The sequence below is a fragment of the Hippoglossus hippoglossus genome, chromosome 16 (genome assembly GCF_009819705.1).
Source record: "Hippoglossus hippoglossus isolate fHipHip1 chromosome 16, fHipHip1.pri, whole genome shotgun sequence".
NCBI classification, from domain to species: Eukaryota; Metazoa; Chordata; class Actinopteri; order Pleuronectiformes; family Pleuronectidae; genus Hippoglossus; species Hippoglossus hippoglossus.
This window is the reverse complement of record NC_047166.1, coordinates 11,164,799-11,185,265: the sequence shown is the minus strand read 5'-3', so window position 1 is coordinate 11,185,265 and position 20,467 is coordinate 11,164,799. Positions and strand designations below refer to the sequence as shown.

Genomic DNA, 20,467 nt, shown 5'->3' with positions numbered 1-20,467 from the left:
TCCATCTATTCATCCATCATCAAAACCCTCATCCCGTGAGGGTCACAGAGGTTGGGGTTAGGGGGGTGAACCGTAGATGGGTTACAAGCATATTAAGTGTTATATCGTCATTTATATTTTCATCTGATCTCTCATTCTATACACGGACAACACACACATACAGTACATTAAATAATTCAGTAAGTTTGGTAGCATTGACTTATGTCTTGGTCTCATTGGTTCTAAGGTCACATTCCTGTTCCTCTTACTTTCCAAGTCCATCCTATATGTGTGTATTTTAATAAGTTCAGTTTGTTCTGTGTTAATTGTGAGTGCACCTGCGGATTGATACTAACATTGTACTGTGTGCAGTGACAGGTAAGGAATCTACCGTCTGTCTGTCTAACTGTCTGTCTGTCTGTCTGTCTGTCTAACTGTCTGTCTGTCTAACTGTCTGTCTGTCTGTCTGTCTGTCTGTCTAACTGTCTGTCTGTCTGTCTGTCTGTCTAACTGTCTGTCTGTCTGTCTGTCTGTCTAACTGTCTGTCTGTCTAACTGTCTGTCTGTCTGTCTGTCTGTCTGTCTAACTGTCTGTCTGTCTGTCTGTCTGTCTAACTGTCTGTCTGTCTGTCTGTCTAACTGTCTGTCTGTCTGTCTGTCTGTCTAACTGTCTGTCTGTCTGTCTGTCTAACTGTCTGTCTGTGGGAAAACAAATGTGACACTTCATTATAAAGGGCTGATTATTTCACGGAAAGTTACCTAGAAAGAAAGATATAGTAATAATAATGTATATATATAGGTTTTTTGGAGTTTATGAGATATTAGTAAAATTACTTCAGGGCTTTTATATCCCTGCCTGGTTACCATGTGCTGTTGATATTTATAGAACTGACATATTGAAATTAAAGTCTTTGCTCCACCCTCTATGTTTAGTGTCATGATATAATTAAAGACATTATCATATCTTTTGTCTTCAAATCCGAACCAGACCTGTATCCAAACCTGTGTAACACCTGGAAACACATGGAAATATTTTTAAACCTGCGGTGAGGCTACGTATTGACTGAACAACAGCAACTACGCTGTAATAGCAAACACACCACGATTTCAAAACACAACACACCCAGCGATTAGCAAATCAGCGATCGGCTTTTAGGTTGTGCCTTGAAAACTGGAATGTTATGGAAACCCAAACCCACCCATGGAAAGTATGTTCCCTCATAATTTATAGGCCAGAAAAACAGGTACTGTACACGTTGTGTTGGTGCGTTCCTGTTTTGATACACTGGAAGGGAGGCGTAGTATCATGCACGTTACATCTGGTTCAACAGAAAAACACTGCAGGTGTGACTTCAGGCCCCCCCCCCTAAAAAATGTTCCAAGTAAAGATTTTAAAGCTTAAATTCCCGACAACCAGCAGGAAGAAAATATCGTTTTCTTCAGATCCATCCCACAATAGCACAGAGGGAGGTAGAGTAAGTTTGTCAAAATCAGTAAGAGACTCGTACACTTCTGACGCACAATCGCAAATGTTGTGTCTCAAAATAGCAGGAAAGTCGTGTTATGAAAGTGCCAAATAGGATGTGAACATGTAAAAAGCCAAGGAGCTGGTGACATGTCCCTGCAGGGTGCTGACTTTCATCTATCCACTGGATGTGAGAAAAACAAACGCCTGAAGTCATAAAAAGACATGGATTTAAATATTCCCTTTATTGTATGAAGATTTTACTGAGAATTGTGAGTTGGTGGATCAACAGTTGTCAGTGTTTATTGGGATCAGATTGAGTTTCATTAACGTCTTATCTACATTTCCTTGAACCTGTTTTTCACACAGATCTCCGCTGACATTCTTGACGTGCCTCACCCTGTGGTGCTCCTGGCAGCAGCAGCTCATCCATCACTAACTTCAGTACCACGGCCTCTGGAGCCCACAGCAGCACTCTGATCACACACAGAGACCTGGATCCCGATCACACACAGAGACCTGGATCCCGATCACACACAGAGACCTGGATCCCGATCACACACACAAATCTGGATCCCTATCACACACAGACATCTGGATCCTGATCACACCCAGACACCTGGAACATACACACACTTTTCATTTGTCTTCAATCTACCTCAGGAGTGGTCTGGTATTTCCCTGCCTCTCATACAATGCTAAAATGCTTCTAACTTCATTGTTGTGTCCCTCTTCTCTCCTCTCTCGCCCACGTCTCTCCTCTCATCCCAACTGGTCGAGGCAGATGGTTTGTCTCTCTCCACAGTGGCGGAAGTGTTTGCTCGTTGTGTGAACTGTTGGGTTTCTCTCTAATTTTGTATGATTTGGTGTGATTCAATTACAACTGAATTGAAATTAACTGAAAGTATATAGAGGCCTGAACTTTGCAACAGTGCATCGTGTTCAGAGTCGGGACGTTCTCCACCGGATTGTAACTTGTACTGATGATTTATGACCTGCAACATGGCAGCTTTACAACGCAGCTGGTTTTGTCACGTGATGGAACATATTGTACCTGGCAGAGAAAGTTATTGCCTTTTTAGAAGTAGCTGTATATCTCTGTTAACTACCTTGCTTTATCTGCTTGCTATGTGTGTGTACTTGTACAAACATCTTTGTGAGGACCATTTTGAGCCTACAGACCTGATGGAGTGAAACTGTATTTTGTCCGGTCTTAAATTTCTGACCCACTTCTAAATGGCTGTTTGAGGGTTAAGACTTGCTTTTATGGTTATGGTTAGAATTAGATTAGGGTCCTGCATTCAGCTTTGATGGTTAAGGTTGTGGTAAGGGGCAATAGGGAATGCGTGCCAATGAGTGTCCTCACAACTATAGAGAGACGTGCATGTGTGTGTGTGTGTGTGTGTGAACACCTCGTGAACATGTCCATAGATGGTTTGCTGACTTCGCATCAGCTCAACCGATTTCTATGCGACATTCATCCCAGTTGCAATCTACATCCAGATTTCATTCTGTGAAACGTTTTGTTTAAGTAAATTACCTCCAGGAACACAAACACAACAGTGTGTTGCCTGTGAAATGTCACTGAAACAGACAATGTCAGCATTTAGTCCATTTGACCTCCTGTTTGTGAGTTGTCATGTTCAGGTTGTGTGTTGTAGAACTCCTGTGTTTTGTTAGTTTGCAGCCTCACAGATAAAAAAGAGGCCTTATCTGCTCATCCAGGTTTACAGGAGAACAACTGTCACCTGAACTTGTCCATAAACGGGAAAATGTCATCCCCCTGTATCAACACATCAGCAGAGATTCTTTCTGCTCTGCGGGATGCGTAACGCAGCTACAACAAAAACAATTCTGCAGCAGGAGATAAGGGAGTGAAACATTAACACTGACATGCTCGTCGGGCTGGTGCAGGTTAAGTGGATCTTAACGCCCTGCTTCTGCTACAGTGGGTCACATATAGAGTTGTGTTTTAGGGGATAATGTAGTTTTCCTGGACAATGTTAGATTCCCTACAAGCCTCTGCACAAGGATGTGTATCGTTCAGTACCAACAGCATCTCAGCTCTACACTCTCGATGTGCAGTTAAGAAGATGTTTTACTTACTAAGGCGTCACACAAATAAGAAATGTGAGAGAAAATAATTGTATAGACATTTTGTCACAGCGTCACTATGAATACTCTGGAAGTGTCAGTGTGAATCTCGCACGCACGCACGCACGCACGCACGCGCACGCACACACACGCACACACACGCGCGCGCACACGCACACACACACACACACACACACACACACACACACACACACACACACACACACACACACACACACACACACACACACACACACACACACACACACACGATCAGTGAGGTTCACACTTCCGCAGAACTCAGGGTTTACGTAAACATTAACTCTAATTCCACAGAAGTACAGCCCTGCAGCCAAAACACAACACGCATGCTCCATCAGCATTGCAGCATGAGAGCCGTAAGGTGGATGCATTTCTGTAAAGTCCTTATCAGGCTGCTTCGTGTCTTTCATTGTCTTTTTATAAGTCACATTTCCTCTATACCTTCTTTTATTCACAACGCTCGAGGCAAGTGTGATGACGCATTTCCACATGACAGATAAATTATACAGAATTACATGTTCTCTGCTTTAACACAGATGTCAAGATTAGAAGAGCAATATTTTTGTATTAAAAGGGGAAATGTTCAAAAATAATGAGGAAATTGTGTATCCTGAAATTGAGATTTAAGTCACCTTATTTGCTTATTTCCTTATTTGAAATATTCCAAAAAGTAACTACACAGTAAAAATGTTAAAGTAATATTCTGTAATAAGGACAATGATTAAACGGATCATTTTAACTTGATAGTTTTATTGTTTGTAAATTCATACTCAATAGAAAAACTATTCTCTGAAGTAAAGTTACAGTGTGAAACTTTTCCATTCAACAATTACAGTAAATGCCAGCACCTTAAATTCAACATATGTATATTCAGCTGTCTAATAAATCATATACGTACCATTTTCCAGTTTCACTGGAATCACAGAGAGAAATGTTACATTGCAGCAGAATGTAAAACAATTATAAGCTCAACTGATTATTCAAACTGTTTCCAAAATCAGTTTAAGACTCAAATCTACAAAACTTTACAACAAAAATAATTCTGATAAGAATAACAAGTCAAATTAAAAATCATTTAAGGCATTGTAATGAAAGGGATGTACATGTTTTATAAGGGAATGCATAGAAGTTGTGCAGCTTCAATCAAACATTTTGTAAAGTTTCTACGACACAGTGAAGATATTTTGGCCATTTTGTTGCTTTGAAAGTGGAAAACCATTTGAATCCTTCATGTTCTGAAGGAAAGATGCTTGTTAGGCACAGATCTCTCGGTCGTCAGAGTTATGGAACAAAACTCCTGAGATCCTACATTGTTGCATCTTTACTGAGAAACCTCTACAGAATAATGATTCAATTAATTAACTTTTGTACCAACATGAGGCTTCTCTCACATATGTGCTATTTGTTACTGGCTTGAAAGAAGAACCTGTGTCCTTGTGTAAATAAATCCATTTGAAATGCTATAATAGTGTCATATTTTACAATGTACACCATGTGACAGTGAAGACTGGAATGTGGAGTAAACTCTAAACCTACAGGACAGACGTATGCCAGAGCTAAAAAAATATATATTTTGTTTTCAGTAAACAAAATCCAGATTTCATTCAGCAGGAATCATTTACAGTACTTAAACCATTAGAGCTGGTTATGCAAATTCATTTGAGGGTTATTTTGTTGCATTGCTCGCAGTTTTCATTCCGTTGTGGCTTTAATAATCACAGTGTCGACATTCAGTCCTTGTTTTCTGTGGTTCTACCTGACTTCTGTGCACGGTAGAGAATTACTGAGTTCAGCCAGAAAAGTCTAATATGTAAACTCTTTACAACAGGAAATGAGAGTACAAGTTACCCTTCAGTCAAAGCCAGACATAGAACCATAAGTGCTTGATGAACAATCTTAACCTTAAACTGGTCTGAGACGTATTGGCTGTGTACGATGTGCATGATTAGGAATTGTTCCAGTTGTACCGTGGAGAACATCTGAGCACATTGTAGACGACTGAAGTGAATTCCCCGAACAGAAGAGGATGTTTTGTTTCCTTCCGTTCAATCGAGTGTGGAAAATCTCTCCCCTGCTAATTTCTACAATGTGTACTTTATATGTAGTGCATACCATTCTGCCTTTTGGCTTTACTCCCAAACTACAAACCAGGGAGCCTACACTACCCTCTATCGCTGTTTCCTCTCTCCCGCCCCGTCCCCAAAGTGCTGCCTCAACAGGAGCTGGTCTGGAGGTTGCCCTCAGTGAGGATGGAGGTGATGTTGGTCGGGTCATAGAAGCTGTCGTCATCATCTGAGCTCAGGGCTGAATCCAGAGCTGGACGCATTGCTGCCTGAGCTTTCCTCCTGTGACACATCATTATCACATCATCATCATTAGAATCATCACTGTTATAATTTACTACTGAAACACGCAGCTACTCTGTCATCAGTTGCTTTATTTGCAAATGTTAATGTTACTAGGTGATTACAGTGCTCCCTCTGCTGGTCATATAAAAGAATAACATGTGACTCCTCACGAGTGGGAGCATGTCTGGAATTTTATTTCCCCCTGTGATACATGAGTAATGTCCCATTTGAGTTTAATGAAATTCTTTCTCCCACGTGGGTGACCGCTGATGTTTTACACACATCAATTTGTGAAATACTGCACCTCAGGGAGGCGGAGTAAATCTCCACCAGGTGTCTGTGACTGTGTGTCACACACTGAGGAATCTGAGTTCACGGGAATTAGCTTATCATTTTCATTTCTGCTTTACTCATTCTGTGACGCAAGAAAGAGGAGGTGGTGTCTCTAAAACACACACACTGTCCGAAAATGACCCAAGCCCAAAGTTGTTCCCGATTACAGACACATGCAGAGTAAAAACCCAGCCCACGTGACTTAACCCGACCCAAACCTGAAAATCGCACAAGAAGTTTGTTCCAAACCTGGCCCCATGGTCCCTACAGCTGTGATAATATGGCTGCCAGGAAGTCTCTTGCCTAATCAGTCAAAACCAAAAGCTCACATTGAGTAAGAAATTGGATGAGAAACCGTAAAACTAAAAAAAGTTAATGCTTACTTGAGCTCAACCTCCAGAGCTGTGACTCTGGTCTGCAGGGCGTCTTTAAACTCCATCTGTTCCTCCATGTCTCTCTGAGCTTTTCTCCTGAGACCATCGATCCTTTCCAGCTCCGTCTCTCCTTCATCCACCTGCCTCTTCAGAGCCTTCACCCTCAGAGCAAACTGCAACGTACAACAAGGTTAAAGTTTAGTTTTCAGTAAAGGTAATACTGACATCCAGTGGCTGGTAAACGTGTGTACCTGGTCTCTCTGTTCAGTGTGTGTTTGTCGCTCCTCATCCAGCATCATACTGAGGTCTTTAAGTTTCCTCTCCAGACGACGTTGAGATGCCAGGACAGAGTTCTTATCCCTTTTCATTTACAGGAGAAGAACAGAGCATAAGACATAGAAGCACGTTAATGAATATCACTCTCTGCATCTCTGCTGATAAATGTAATAATATGGAACTGAATATTTTAGCCAAAGGGGGAGTTTCCAATACCAAAGCTCACTTATTTCATCATAATCAAAAACTCAAGCAATACAGTCAAATCACACCAACTTTAAGTTACAGCCCAAATTATGGCTCCTATCATTCATATTTTGAAAATATCTTTCCTGTCTTAGTTTCACAATTAAAATGGCCAGATAAATGAAAACCCACATTGGGATAACCACCAAAATATAATTATAAATTCTTCAGTATATAGATGAATATTCGATTCAAACAAAAGAGGAAAAATGTGGTTCAGAGTGAGAATCTATTGGAGGAAGTCTTCCATCAGTTGCACTGTACCTTTCCTCGCTGCGTAGGCGTTCTTCAAGCTCCAGGATCTTGTTCTCCAGCTGAGAGACTCCGGCTGAGGAGCGAGACTGGCCCTCCATGTCAACAACACGACTCCTCAGCTCCTTCAGCTGCCGGCACAAACACAAACACACACAGAGAGTCAGGTGAAAGCTGCTGATCACAAATATCATCAAACACAGGTGCATCGTCTGTGCACATACATGTCTCTCCATGGTGTTCTTGTCCAGCTCCAGGTCCTGTTTGGAGGACCTCTCCTGCATGAGCTCAGAGCGGAGCTGATCGATCTGGTCTCTGCTCCTCGTCATCCGCTCTGTAATCATCTCCGCACTGCTTCTCTCCTCCTCCAGCTCCAACTCCATACGCTTCAGCTTGTCCTGATAAGAGCCGAGACAAGATCCGCTTCGTTAAGTGCTCAGAAATCGTGCACTGGATTTAGCTCAAGTGAGAGATTAGATAGTGTCAAGTTTGGACAGAACTGTTCCATTACGTCTAGTTTTGATACAGACTTTGTTGGGGCATGTGTGCAGTGCAAAAGTTAACACTTGAATCTAAAGCCATGGGTGTTTACTTTACAGATGGAGGCAAGATATTTTCATAAATTCACATGTACAGACCGTCCTACTAACAATCAATGCACAGCAAAACCATTAACAACTGGTATCTGCGTTGTCATTGTTCATTTTCCCAAATGATTTATTCCCCGTAACCAGGTGGTAGACATGTGCTCATATCGTACCTCCAGGATCCGGATCTCCCGGGTTTTCTCATTGTGGTTGTTTTTGCTGGCCTCCATCTCTCCCTCAAGGTGGCGCAGTCTGTTGGTGAGAAGCTCTTTATCCAGCTGGTGGTTGTCTCTCTCCTCACACACAAGCAGGATCTCCTTCTTCTGCCGTGACATCTAGTAAAGATTATCGTATAATTAGAAATGCTCTCTGTCAAACTGAATGTTCATCAGAAGAAAATTATATGATAGTATTATATTATATAATCAGCTTTGCATGAATACAATCGGTGAAGCATTCACAATGGATAGTACATGTCTCAACATATTAAGACCGGACATGATTTTCATAATGAAAACCAAATAAGAGGGTAATCATGCAAACAAACACTTAAAACAAACGTCCAAACACAAACACACACTTCTTCCTCCAGTCTCTTTAGATTTGTGTGGCTTCTTTCGAGCTCAGTCTCTGCGTCGTTTCCATGACGCTGCACCTCGTGCATTTCCTTGCGTGCTCTGTCTCTCTGCTCCTCCAGCTGAACCCTGAGAGCCTGTGCCTCCTCCCTTGAGGACATGGTCAGAGACTCGTGCTGACAGGGAGGGAGAGGGGACAAAATGAAAAACACAGTGGATGAATATTTGGTGCTGTGTGTGTCCTCTGTTGAGCAGCTGGATGCTGCAGGGCTGCACAGGCCTTTCTTACCTCTTTGTTGAGTTTCCCCAGAGCTCTCTCCTGCTGCCGTTTGGCTTCTTCCAGCTGGTTGATGCTCTCTTTGAGTGTCTCCTTCTCTTTCTCTGTATCCTCCAGGCGCAGGCTGCGTTCACGGTGCTCCTGGCTCAGTTTGGAGGCTTTTCTCTTGGCCTCATCTAGCTCAGATCTCAGGCCTCTCACCTCAGAGTGGAGGGCGAGCTCTGTCTCTGAGCTCTCTGTGGTGCTGGTCTGCAGCTGAGCCTGATGAAACCACAGAGGATGTGCAATTATGCTTCGATGCATCTACTTCTTGCAGGGTATCTAACACGCTGAGCTGAACAGTGTCGTGTGGGAGGATGTAATGTTACCTCTAGCCGTGAGAGTTTCTCTTTGAGACGTGCGGTGGCGTCTTTCTGCTCCTGCTGGGAATCTTGAAGCGACTTAAGGTCCATCTGAGCTCTACTGATTTGTGTTTTTCGGCTTTCCACTTCCTCTTCAGCCAATGAGAGTTTCTCTTTGAGCTGGTTAGCTTCCATACCTGCCTCCACAAGCTTCTGCTCTAGCTCTGAGATGGTGGATGGGTCTGGGAGCTACAGGCAGGAGGAAAAGGATTTAGACAAAACAATTCAAGAGATGATTCTAACCATCTAGTAATGTAAGTCCATCTGCCACATAAATGTTACCACACAAAACCTCATAAAGATCCTAAATGATCTCTTTGTTTCCCTGTGATTTTAAACTAACCTGCTTATTTTTCTCCTGTGCCTTGGCACAGTCTTCTTTAGCCCTCTGCAATTGGCCCTTGAGCCTGTCAATCTCATACTTCAACTCTGCCTCTTGGTTCTGGTGAGTTTTCTTTATGGAGATGACCTCCATAACCTTCCTGTCAAACTCCGTCCGGTGCTTCTCCACCTCAGTCTTTGCCTTCTGCAGATCAGCATTGTATCTCTGGAGCTCCTGGACAGAAGTATGAAGATTTTGATGTTGAATTTTGTTGTTATTCACCCTTGCATCAGTGATGGTGTAAAGCTGTGAAAGCGTTCACCACACCTGGTTGAGAGACTGGGTGTGGATGGGGTCTGGTATCTGTTGTTTCATGGTGCTCACTCTCTCCTGGAGCTCCTTCAGTTCCTCCTCAAACTCCTCTTTTTCCAGACGAGCTTGCAGGAGTCTGAAAAATGTGAACATACGAGTGATGTAAACCGACTGCACCAATATAGTGTTACTGCTTAATAAGCTGATCTGTAGCTGTTGGATTGTTCAGGTGAATCATGACAGAAGAGATTTATTTTGTTGTGGTCAATGAGCAAATGAATCATTATTTAATCGTCAAAAACAGGAAATACATCAGCCTTCCCTGTTTTTTTATCTAAACACTTAGGAATAGACCATCCACACCTCTCTCTGTATCTGTACAATGAAGAAAATTCTAATGTTAAAATGTTGTGTGTGGCTATTAAGCATCATTTCTGCTCAGCCAAAGAACTAAATATGGTCCATATTCCCATTGGGACTCATGCCCTCAGGTGTTCATGGTCCATATTTGAGCTCAGATCACGTGTGGATGGCCTTGGCACTACAGGGATACAGTTTTAAGCACAGCTAGCCACATCTACAGCTATCTAGTTACAAATGTGGATCAATTAGTGACTCTCACGGTGCTCCAGGAGTGATGGGTGGCTCTCTGACAGAGAGGGAGAAACATTGACAAAGTAGAATGAAATAAGAGAGGAGATGGGACACACATTAGTAGTACAGCAGATGCAAAAATGAAAAGATGTGAGGGTGACAAAAATCCATGTCAACGTAAACATTGGAAATCCCCAACCTAGGAAAGTACTGATGAATACACTCTGTGGTTCATTTGATGTGTTTAAATGTCTTTAGACTCACTCTTGTTTAGTTGTTCGAAGTTCATCCCTGGTGGAGTGAAACTGCTCCATCCAGTGGCCGCTCTCGTCTCGACAGTCCTCCAACTGCTGCTGTAGAGAGCGAACTGATGCATTGACACGCACACGCTCGGATTCGATCCCTGCATGAGACTGAAACAGGAGACAGAAGAGTTCAGAGCATATTGTATTGTATCATTTCATAAATAGTCAGTAGTTTGTCCGCGTTAACTGTGCACATTTCAAGAATGGGCATTAACTCTCAGCAGGCATGCCGACCTAACACCAGCACTCACTGTTTATAGTGCCTGTAATTCGTGGTGGGCATGAGAGAGTGTCAGGACTGGGCTCCCCTGCCACAGTTAGGGAGGGAGACATTGACGACTTTTATAAATTATTATCAATAAGAAAATCCACTAAAGGCCAATATACAAATGTTTTCACCAAAGGGCTAAATGCACACCTTTGCTCAGGGAGTCTGTTGTGCAGGGACTGGTTTGATCAATATACAGGTTTTAAGGCATTTCTGTGTCAAATGTAAATAATGTAAGTTTGGAAGTGTGTGTGTGTGTGTGTGTGTGTGTGTGTGTGTGTGTGTGTGTGTATGTGTTTGTGTGTGTGTGTGTGTGTGTGTACACACCTGAGACACCTGCTCCATGCTGCTGCGGAGCTTCTCCATGTCCGCACTGTACTGCTCTCTGAGGGCCTCTATCTCTTTGTCATGTGTGGCCACCTCTTCCTTTAGTGCTCCTTTCAGAGCTGTGAGCTCCCTCTCTCTCTGTCTCAGTGTCTCCTCCAGCTTGTGTTTCAGCTGGCAGACCTCCATCAGCTGGGCCTGAGAAGATACCAGGTCCTACAGACACAGGGAATGTACAGTATAAACGCTTGATGTGCTTGACCAGTCAGCATTATATTATTTTATTAAATTTAATATTGCTTTTAACCGCAAAAGCTTTCTCAGCTATTCAAACTATAAATGTGTTTTTTTAATCCAGTGGTGGTGATTTGTCCCTGTTCATCAGTGTTTCATTGGTACCGTCTTGTTGCCGTTATCTCTTCTCAGCTCGTCCTGAAGCTCCGCCAGCTGGTCCTCCATATCTCTGACTCGTGCCTCTGCATTCTCCCTATCCATCCTGAGCTGAGTCAGCCTGCGAGAAAAAGAGCATAGACATTACGTCTTTGAATTCAAATGACAATACAATACTTGTTTGGCCGCATGAATGAGATACAGCAACTGCTTGTTCGTGGAATTGTGAGAAGTGTGTGCGTGAAAACAAAGTAGGTTCATTATTACCCCTCTTACTCCTGACCACAAAGACTGGTACCATGTCTATTCATGCTTTCTTCTGTGTGTGTTTGAGTGTGCGAGTGTTGTAATGCCCTCACTCTGATTGTGTTTCATTTAATTCTATCTTCTTTCGGTCCAGCATCTCCCGCAGTTGCAGGTTTTCATCCAGACAGGACTCCAGCTCAGCTTTCAGGGCGGGATCAGAGTCCTACACACAAGCAGACATGATGAATAAATGAGAGCAGTGAAACATGAGACATCAGGTAGCTCTGGTAGCATAAACAATGGGCTTTTAGGAAATGCTAAAGCGGGCCTGCATTTACCCGCCGATCAATAGGCATAAAGGATTAAGTTCTTAGGGCCTATTAGAGATTAAGACCTGCCCAACTTCCTTAAACTCACATTTGATGCGTCATTACTGAGGTTAGATTCTTCTGTGTGTGCACCTCTGACCAGGCTGGAGGGCTTTAGGGATTAATCAGAGGATTAATCTGAAGCACACTCCAAGGAACCCCCAGGCCTCCTGGTTAGATTAGTCAAAACGACAAAAAGACTCTAAGGACAGTTTTCTACTTCCAACCAACTGCCTCCTTCACTTGACAGTGGGTGCTCTCATTTTAAGGAGCATGTATGTGTTACATTGGAGGTGCCCTTTGTAATTAGAGCCGAGTTAAAGTGGCAGGTTCCCCCTCTGAGCGTTAGCATCCGTGGTGGCAGCCAGTTGCAATCAGCTGGCTGAATTTAGACTTGGTGGGTGAAACAAAACTATAGTAACAACCCAAAACTCAAGTATGCATTCTATACCTGCCCCCTCTTTGATGATGGGTTTGTTAAAATGGCATAGCACTAACTAATATGGGTTTTAGAGCTACAACAGGAAAAAGAAAATAAGAAAAAAAGTTGTATTCAATTTTCTGGACGGATACACATAAAATCTCTATACCCTCACATCTTTATTCCTGCTTTGCTTACCCTCTTTCCCGCCTGCAGGGCAGTTTGTAGTTCAGCAGTCTTTCTCTCAAGCTCCTTCTTTTCTCTCATCCACTCTTCCCTCTGGGATTCTTTAGGCTGAAGACAAAGGTGTAAGGAGACTAAAATGCTGTACGTTAACTGCTTGCATTATTTCTTTATGAACAAGTTCAGGAACAAACCTTCCCTAGAATTAAATATTTTCCTAAGGGACAAACCTTTATATTCTGAATCTTCTGAACGATGAGCTTGACCCTGTGCCTGATGACAACATCACTCTCATTGGTTCTGAGGGAAGGGGAATAGGCAAAAGGTAACAGCTCAACATTAATGTCATCTGTGAGTATTTCATTGTGACATTCATTTAAAAAAAGATTTTTTTTTAAAAAGTGCTATTCCAGTAACAGGAAGATGATGATGACATGGAGGTCCATACCCTTGCCTCAGGATGTTGTATATGGTCTGCATCACCTGCTCCTCCTCACCGCTCATCTCTGCACTCTGAGCCTGGTCCAGCAAAAGGTCAGGGGTCACCTTGAGATATAGATCAGAAAACTACTCTTGCAATTTTGCATGCTCTGCAGTGTTTGGAGTGCAGTGAATATAGGATTTAATGGCCAAGCAAAAAACACAGAATTCTTACCTGTGTCTCAGTGAGGCCGGCCTGCGGTGTCACCACAGCAGCTTCTCTCCCTGGTAAAGGCCACTGATTCGCAGAGTGTCCAGGAAAACTGGTGACAGCGTGCTGGCTGCGTCCCAAGCTGCGTCCCAAGCTGCTGTGAGTGGAGGACGGTGGTGAGGTGTAGGGGTGGGGGCTGTGAAGAGGTGATGTTGCTCTGGGATTTTGTTGTGGAGGAAGGAGGCCTCTCTGCTGGTCCCCTCTGTTTACACCATCAAACCTGTTTACTGGTCTGTTTACAGCAGTTTGTCTCTGATTAGACTGATAATCATTTGTTTGTTGAGGAGGGTCGGGGTAGGTCTGACTGCCCCTCACTGACCCCGATGACCCGTTGAGCCCTGTCTGATAAGAACCACCCCATTTATTCCTTTCCATGGGCCCACCTCTACCACTGACATGCTGAGGCTGCTCTCTCTCTCCTCTTACACCTAAACCTCCATCCAGGTTCCCATAACTACCAGACTTCCCATCCCCTGGTGGCCTCGACAGCTGGAAATCCTCATTGTCTGCCCCTTCCTCTCCATCCCTGTCCAACAGTGACCCATGGGACTGGGCCCGGCGTAGTGCCCCTTCTTGCCCTCCTCCGCTTCCTCCTCCTACATTTGCCCCCTGTGTTCCTGGCTCGGCATTCTCTCTCCGCCGTGGAAGGCTACTGTAGCCAGATATGGGCTGGGTCTTGAGCTGGACCCCATATGAGTCTCCTTTCTCTCCATCCTTCAGGACCACATACGGCTGGCCAGCGATACCCTGCACCCTGACCGCCACACCGTATTTGGAGGAGGCCTGAGTCTTGGTCTTGGGCTGGGTCCCAGGCTGCCCGCCGCCATTGTCGCAGAGGTCATTGATGAAGCGGATCTGGACGCCATAGTCCACTGGGGTCTTCCGGCCTGAGGATGGTGTGCTCATGCTGGTGACAGAGAAGAGATCAGGCTGAAGAGTAGCGAAAAGAAGCAAGGACGGGGAAAGGGCACATGCTGCATCAGAGATACCTGGCTGCATATTGGCTTTAATCTAGTGTAGCCATATCCAAAATATAAATGCTTTGTCTTTTTTTGACATTACATTTCCTTAATTTGCAGATGCTTCTGTTCACAGTAGCTATCCTGCACTGTTCAAAATTAAGATGACCGACCTAAAAAAAAAAAAAATTAAATTCATGGTTTACATGGAAGCATTACTGCATTTCCCACAAGAAATTTACAGAAACTGAAAAAGTCTGAATTAGTAATGTTACTAATTGGTAATGTTTTAAAAATTACTATTGATATTTATTATTTCTTTAATTCACAAATTAATATCAATATGGATATCAAACTTTGATGTTAGGTACAGGCTATAGTTAAAATAACATTCAGGAATGCGGAGAGAGAGAAAAAGACGAGTACAACAATAGTCAGGTTAACATAGATAAACTGCTCTTCTATCAAATTATCCCACAAATTAGGAAACCAAATGATAGAATAGCTCAGCACTCATTAGCAAGAAACTTGGAAATGTCCGACGCTTGTTAGACCAAAACAGAGATGCAGCTTTGCTTGGAACGAACAGAGCGACACTGATTCATACGCAGTGACACTTGGTTTCTGTCTCTCTGCTGCTTTTGTGGACTTTGTCCTCAGGGCACTCCATTAGTCATTAACCTGAGAGCACACACCCACATATCACTCTCCACTTGTAAGGACCAACTAAGTCTTTCCCAACTTTTGGAAACTTCCCAAGCCGATACCAAACCCAGCCCCCCCCAAACAAAACGTTGACAGCTTGAATACAAATACATATGTACTATAGCAACTGTTCTTTTCATTCTTTCACTCTGTAATTTCTCTACTTTTTTGTTTTTTTCTTGACTCCCTAACCCTCCCTCTTTTTGATAGCATTTGACGAGTAAATCTAAAACTCTTCCACAGCACCCATACGTCACCGCAAACCGGTTTTGACACTGACAGTTCTTTAAAGTACTTAACATTCCTGATATCACATCGACTGACTGATCAAGCCTCGTGTTATGATCCCATCCCCAGTGACGTTACAACTGTATGGTTCATTAAACCCATTTCAAACCTATTACAACACTCCCTCCTGACCTCTCGGCCCTGCTCCTTTCACTTCCTCCCCACAGCTTTACCAAGGTGAGACTGGGAGAGTGGGTGGGGAGCCAGAAAGGGAGGGTAATGTGAGAGAGGAAAAGAAACAGCCAGCTTTTCTTCTCTTATCAGTGCCTTGTGTGATAAAATCCAAAGTCAAGCCGTTCCTGTGAACAACCATCCCCCACATACACAGAAAGTAACCCTCAAATAACATCCGTTATTGAACAGCTACACACACACTTTCTATATTTCCATACAGAATTATGAAGCTGTATAACACAAAGCAGCCAAGTCATTCTGAGAAATAGCAAACTATGGTCAGCAAGCTGAACCACACCTTACAGTAAAGAACACTAAAACTACTTCAGGGTAAGAACAGGTGAAGGTAAATCTCTGGGCTGCCCGTGAACAAAGCAACGTCATGTGCAATGACATGAATGACCTTTAAATATGATCTGTATGCTTGTGGTGCATAAGCATCGTCCGCAGACAGGCCTGCTCATCGGACAACGTGCACAGTGAGGTCGATTTTCTTTTTTTCTCCACTGTTTTGGAACCACAGAGGAAACACCACGTCATAGCCCATTTGTGAAGTCGGGCATGAAGTCTGCAGAAACATTGCTTTGACTCCAAGGTCAAGCAAACGTGTCATGCACTGACAATCGCGGGACGGACGCCACACGAGGAATGCAGAAAACAACGTCCATTGATTGAATGTGAAATGCTCATCCGATTAGTGCTGAGAGTCTGAGCAATCATGGGCCTTTTTAACTTACAGTTCAGAAAGACTGAATGGTGAATAAAACTCTCTTTTCATAGCTGTTCATCTTCATCAGACTATTTTTTTATGTCACAGACGAAGAACACATTGCCAACTCCAGGAGGGATTGTGGTGAGGGGGCAGACGCATCCCTTTGTCCAGCTGATGTGGGGCGGAAAACGAGGGCAGCCATTCTGAGAACGCCAAAACTATCCCTGCCCTCGTTCATTCACTCTCTCACATTGTCCTTGATTACAACAAGTTCGCTTCAACAATGACATGTTCATATCCATCACCCCCCCCACCCTTTTCCCCCCCAAAACTAATTTCTTCCCAAACCCCTTGAAAATACAGAAAGTATTTATATTTTTTAAAAAAGGCATCTGTTATCTTCCATTTTGTTATACACTTCCTAAACTGTTAATTAACACTACAAAAAATGTATAAGCTGGAACATTTGTGTTTGTCAGATAATGAATCAGCAATACTTTGGAACTGCTGATGGCTTTGAATAAATGGCTTTTATGTCACCTCCTTTTTTGCTATGTTCTCATAAACCAAACAATCAAGTGAGTATTGCAATATTAAGCGATAATCTTTTTTTTAAATGTCCGTTAGTCCTAGTGTTCTTTTACAGAATCAAGCAACAGTTTTTTTCCACACTAACAATACACAAGCTTTCATATAGGCTTGTTTTCCCAGCTTACAGTGCTGTTTTCGGATGCCTCTACCACTTGTGTTACGTTGACGGACTGTCTGCCTCTGGCCTTAAATTAAATTCTTGCACAGTAAATTGAATTGGAGCTACTTTCCTGTTCGGATTCCGAGATGGAATGGGAAATATAATTAGGAGATTAGCGGGTGTGGAGAGAAATGACACAACACCAAAGTGTGCAGAGTCATGAAAATGCCTCTGCTGACTTATGGAGTCAGCGTACGTGTTTAATACAGTATAATATCCAGATTTATCCATATCCTATAGGCTGAATTTAAATGTATGTCATTGTCTTTAAGTCTGTAAAATGTAAGAAAATAGTGAAAATTGTTTCCTACAGTTCCCTGATATCTTGCATCTTTTTTTTGTTTTTATGTGAAACTATTGTTTACAAGGTCAACGGTAAACTTTCATGATCATGTCAAATTAATTGCCAATCAATCTTTTGTTTAAGATAGCATGTTATAACCAATAAATCATCTTTATGAGCAAGCATCTTAAATTTGAGCATTTTAATGTCTTTCCCCTTCATATCCAAAAGGGCTAGAGTCTGAGACCACTTTCTTATTCACTTGACTGGGACAGTGGTCCATTTAAATGAATGGGAAAGTGCTCCTAGACCTTTTGAACCCCACTACATGAATTAAATATATTTGGGCTTTGGACTATAGGTCAGACAAAAATAAAGTAGCTAAGGGTGTTACTGAAATTATAACAGGCATTTTCCCAGTTGTCAGGCATTTTATAGAGAAAACAATTAATCCAGGAAACAATGGTGGATTAAAGTCGTCATTAGTTGTCGTTCTAGATGACTGACAAATTGATAAATTTACCATTTCAGTTTTAGTTTACAGCTTCCTATAGAGCCAACATGGCCATTCACAGTTTGCCTTCTTTCCTCCAGGTCAATCATTGAGTTTTACAGGCAAAATTAAAAAGGTGAACGTGCAAGCAACAGAAACAGTAGCTCTCTTCCTCTCTGTCGTTTAAGGACAGGCAGCCCCTCAGTCCTCAGGGAACACTCTCCCTCTCCATTACATTCTTGACATAAACCCAGGCCCTCATCCTCTCTAACACAGTCAATCTCCCTTTTCCAAACTCACCACTGCTCCTCTTTCACACTCAAACAAACAGCCATTAATTCCTCTTTTCAGATCCAAAGAAGTTCATTGGCATAACAAAGAGGGACTTCAGTGTTACCAAATAGTAAACAAATGACAGCATATTAGGAGCACATACATACACCCCTCCCCTCCCCTCACATTCCAGACACTTGTCCCTCTCTGTGCTTCTCACTTACACGGGCTGTGTGTGTGTGTGTGTGTGTGTGTGTGTGTGTGTGTGTGTGTGTGTGTGTGTGTGTGTGTGTGTGTGTGTGTGTGTGTGTGTGTGTGTGTGTGTGTGTGTGCGAGTGAGTGAGAGTGAGAGAGAGAGTGAAAGATAGAGACTGAATTGTGGGATTCTATCTGCTTGCTTGTATCTGCGAGACTTTTACCAGCTTGTATTATTAAGAATTGCAACTACCACACTAAACATTCTGGAAACTCGAACCCATTGCCAGCAGTTTTGCAGGTTCGATGCTATAATTATTGAAAATTCACGACACAATCCATGAACCTTTAATTACCAACTTCATAACTATAACCTGCACTTACTTCTTTCTCACCCGTCATCTGACTCGAACCTAATCTTGAAGAGCATCTCCGTGTTTACAAAGCAGCTCTCTCCAAATGCCCTTCTAGTGAATGCACATCAGTTTTATTTTCATTTCTATTTCAATGTTATTATTGTGCTGCTTGTATTTCAGTTTAAGTAGTTAAATCGTTTACGCCTTCAGCAACTAATTCATGGGCTAATGTACGGAGTGATGTCCAGCTTCAAAAATCAGAAACGTAGAGTGAGTTTAAAGGTAAAAATCCAGAGTGAGTCCAGGTTGTGCGAGAGTTTGATATGATCAAGTTTAAATGATTTTCCTCTACGCGTTTGTCTTTTACTTTTACTAAAACTGTGTTGCTGCTACTCTTGGCCAGATCTCCCTCAATTGGACTAACCTGGTTAAATGAAGGCTACTAATTCCAATGGCATGCAATGTGCAATCCAATATACTGTATATATATATATATATATATATATATATCTCCTGCTCACACTTAATATATTATCTATATTCTATGGATATTGTTATATTTTCTTGCTTTTAAATTGCATGTTTACTTATTTATTACTTTAACTGGTGTGTAGTTGTGTCCTCTTTACTGCTACAACACAGCAAATGTACATATGTGGGACTAGGAAAGGATTATCTTATCTTAACTTTAATTATCTCGTCTTGATAAAAAGCAGGAAGAATAAAAGCACAGTGTCTGAGGTGCTGGAGTTGTTTTCCAGTTCAGTTTTTCCAGTGACCTATTCCCCTGGTAGCTCAGGGCACAGACACTGCTAATGCTCAGAAATCACACACCAGCTTTAATACGAATTCAGCATCTTCGTGTGTCTGTCGTGGACGTGTAACTTCAACACAAACACATCCAGAGTGTGTTTCACCTCACATCACATCACATCACATCACATCACATACAAGTGTCCTGAGCTGAAGTTAGCTGGGAGCACTGGTCCCAGTCTGTCTCTGGACCCATCAAACTAGCTAACGAGCTACTCTGGCGAACAGAGAAAAGAGAGGAGAACTTCACACTGACTCGATATTAAGGGAAAACAACAATAAAGCGGTTTTATGAGAATGAAAAAAAGCCACAAAACCTCCGAGAAAGTGTTTGCGACGCGAGCGACGGAGCGTCTGACAGGTCGTGTTGGAACTGTCTGCTCTTCTTACGTCTGAACAACCAGGCGTAAAGTTACCTTATTCTCCAAAGTGACTGCGCCGCTTCTCCCGGACACGTCGCCTCCTCGGTTGCGACGACGGTTCAGATATTTTCACACATTCGTTAAAGGTCCGGGGAGAGAAAACCAAACCGACCACAGCGAGAAGTTCATGTGTCCGCCACTGCAACCTGTTACCTTTTGTCAGGGATGAGGCCGTCCCGCCCAGTCTCACAGCACACCGCCCTGGGATTGGACCAGCGCACAAGCGTGGGCGGGACTGTGGATGTCGGCTACGCTTGCCATTGGTGGAATCTGCGTGTCAATCACTCGCTGTGCAGGACCACTTTAAGGCCGTTTGGGTGAAAAAGTCAGGCCCTTATTTTTCACTCCAGGTGAATTGACGACAGAAACCT

The 20,467-nt window shown here is 42.8% G+C and overlaps 1 protein-coding gene across 3 annotated transcripts; it reads right to left on the bottom strand.

Moving 5' to 3' along the window:
- Positions 1-5,335: 5,335 nt before the first annotated feature.
- LOC117776738 (cingulin) lies at positions 5,336-20,263 on the bottom strand. Of its 3 annotated transcripts, none has more exons than XM_034610966.1 (20): positions 20,091-20,263; positions 13,637-14,579; positions 13,430-13,500; positions 13,212-13,281; positions 12,997-13,092; positions 12,123-12,232; positions 11,773-11,884; positions 11,377-11,589; positions 10,741-10,889; positions 9,898-10,018; positions 9,592-9,804; positions 9,216-9,437; positions 8,860-9,108; positions 8,576-8,746; positions 8,169-8,330; positions 7,633-7,806; positions 7,421-7,539; positions 6,886-6,994; positions 6,644-6,807; positions 5,792-5,924 (listed from the first exon to the last, which is right to left on the bottom strand). In XM_034610966.1, exons 2-20 carry the CDS (start codon positions 14,576-14,578, stop codon positions 5,792-5,794), a joined length of 3,600 nt encoding a protein of 1,199 aa, XP_034466857.1. In that variant the 5' UTR covers position 14,579; positions 20,091-20,263. The 3 variants fall into 3 exon arrangements, with proteins under 3 accessions (XP_034466856.1, XP_034466857.1, XP_034466855.1); XM_034610964.1 differs by having other exon boundaries at positions 13,430-13,527; positions 20,091-20,262; XM_034610965.1 differs by lacking the exon at positions 20,091-20,263 and having other exon boundaries at positions 5,336-5,924; positions 13,430-13,527; positions 13,637-14,578.
- Between the last annotated feature and the right edge of the window lie 204 nt (positions 20,264-20,467).

Excerpts from the sequence above, each read along its gene's own strand:
- LOC117776738 (XM_034610964.1), bottom strand. The coding sequence starts at position 14,578 with ATGAGCACACCATCCTCAGGCCGGAAGACCCCAGTGGACTATGGCGTC. Across the intron at positions 12,233-12,996 it reads CCCTGCAGGCGGGAAAGAGG|GACTCTGATCCCGCCCTGAA; the intron begins GTAAGCAAAGCA and ends GCTTGTGTGTAG. Across the intron at positions 5,925-6,643 it reads GCTCTGGAGGTTGAGCTCAA|GAGGAAAGCTCAGGCAGCAA; the intron begins GTAAGCATTAAC and ends GATGTGTCACAG.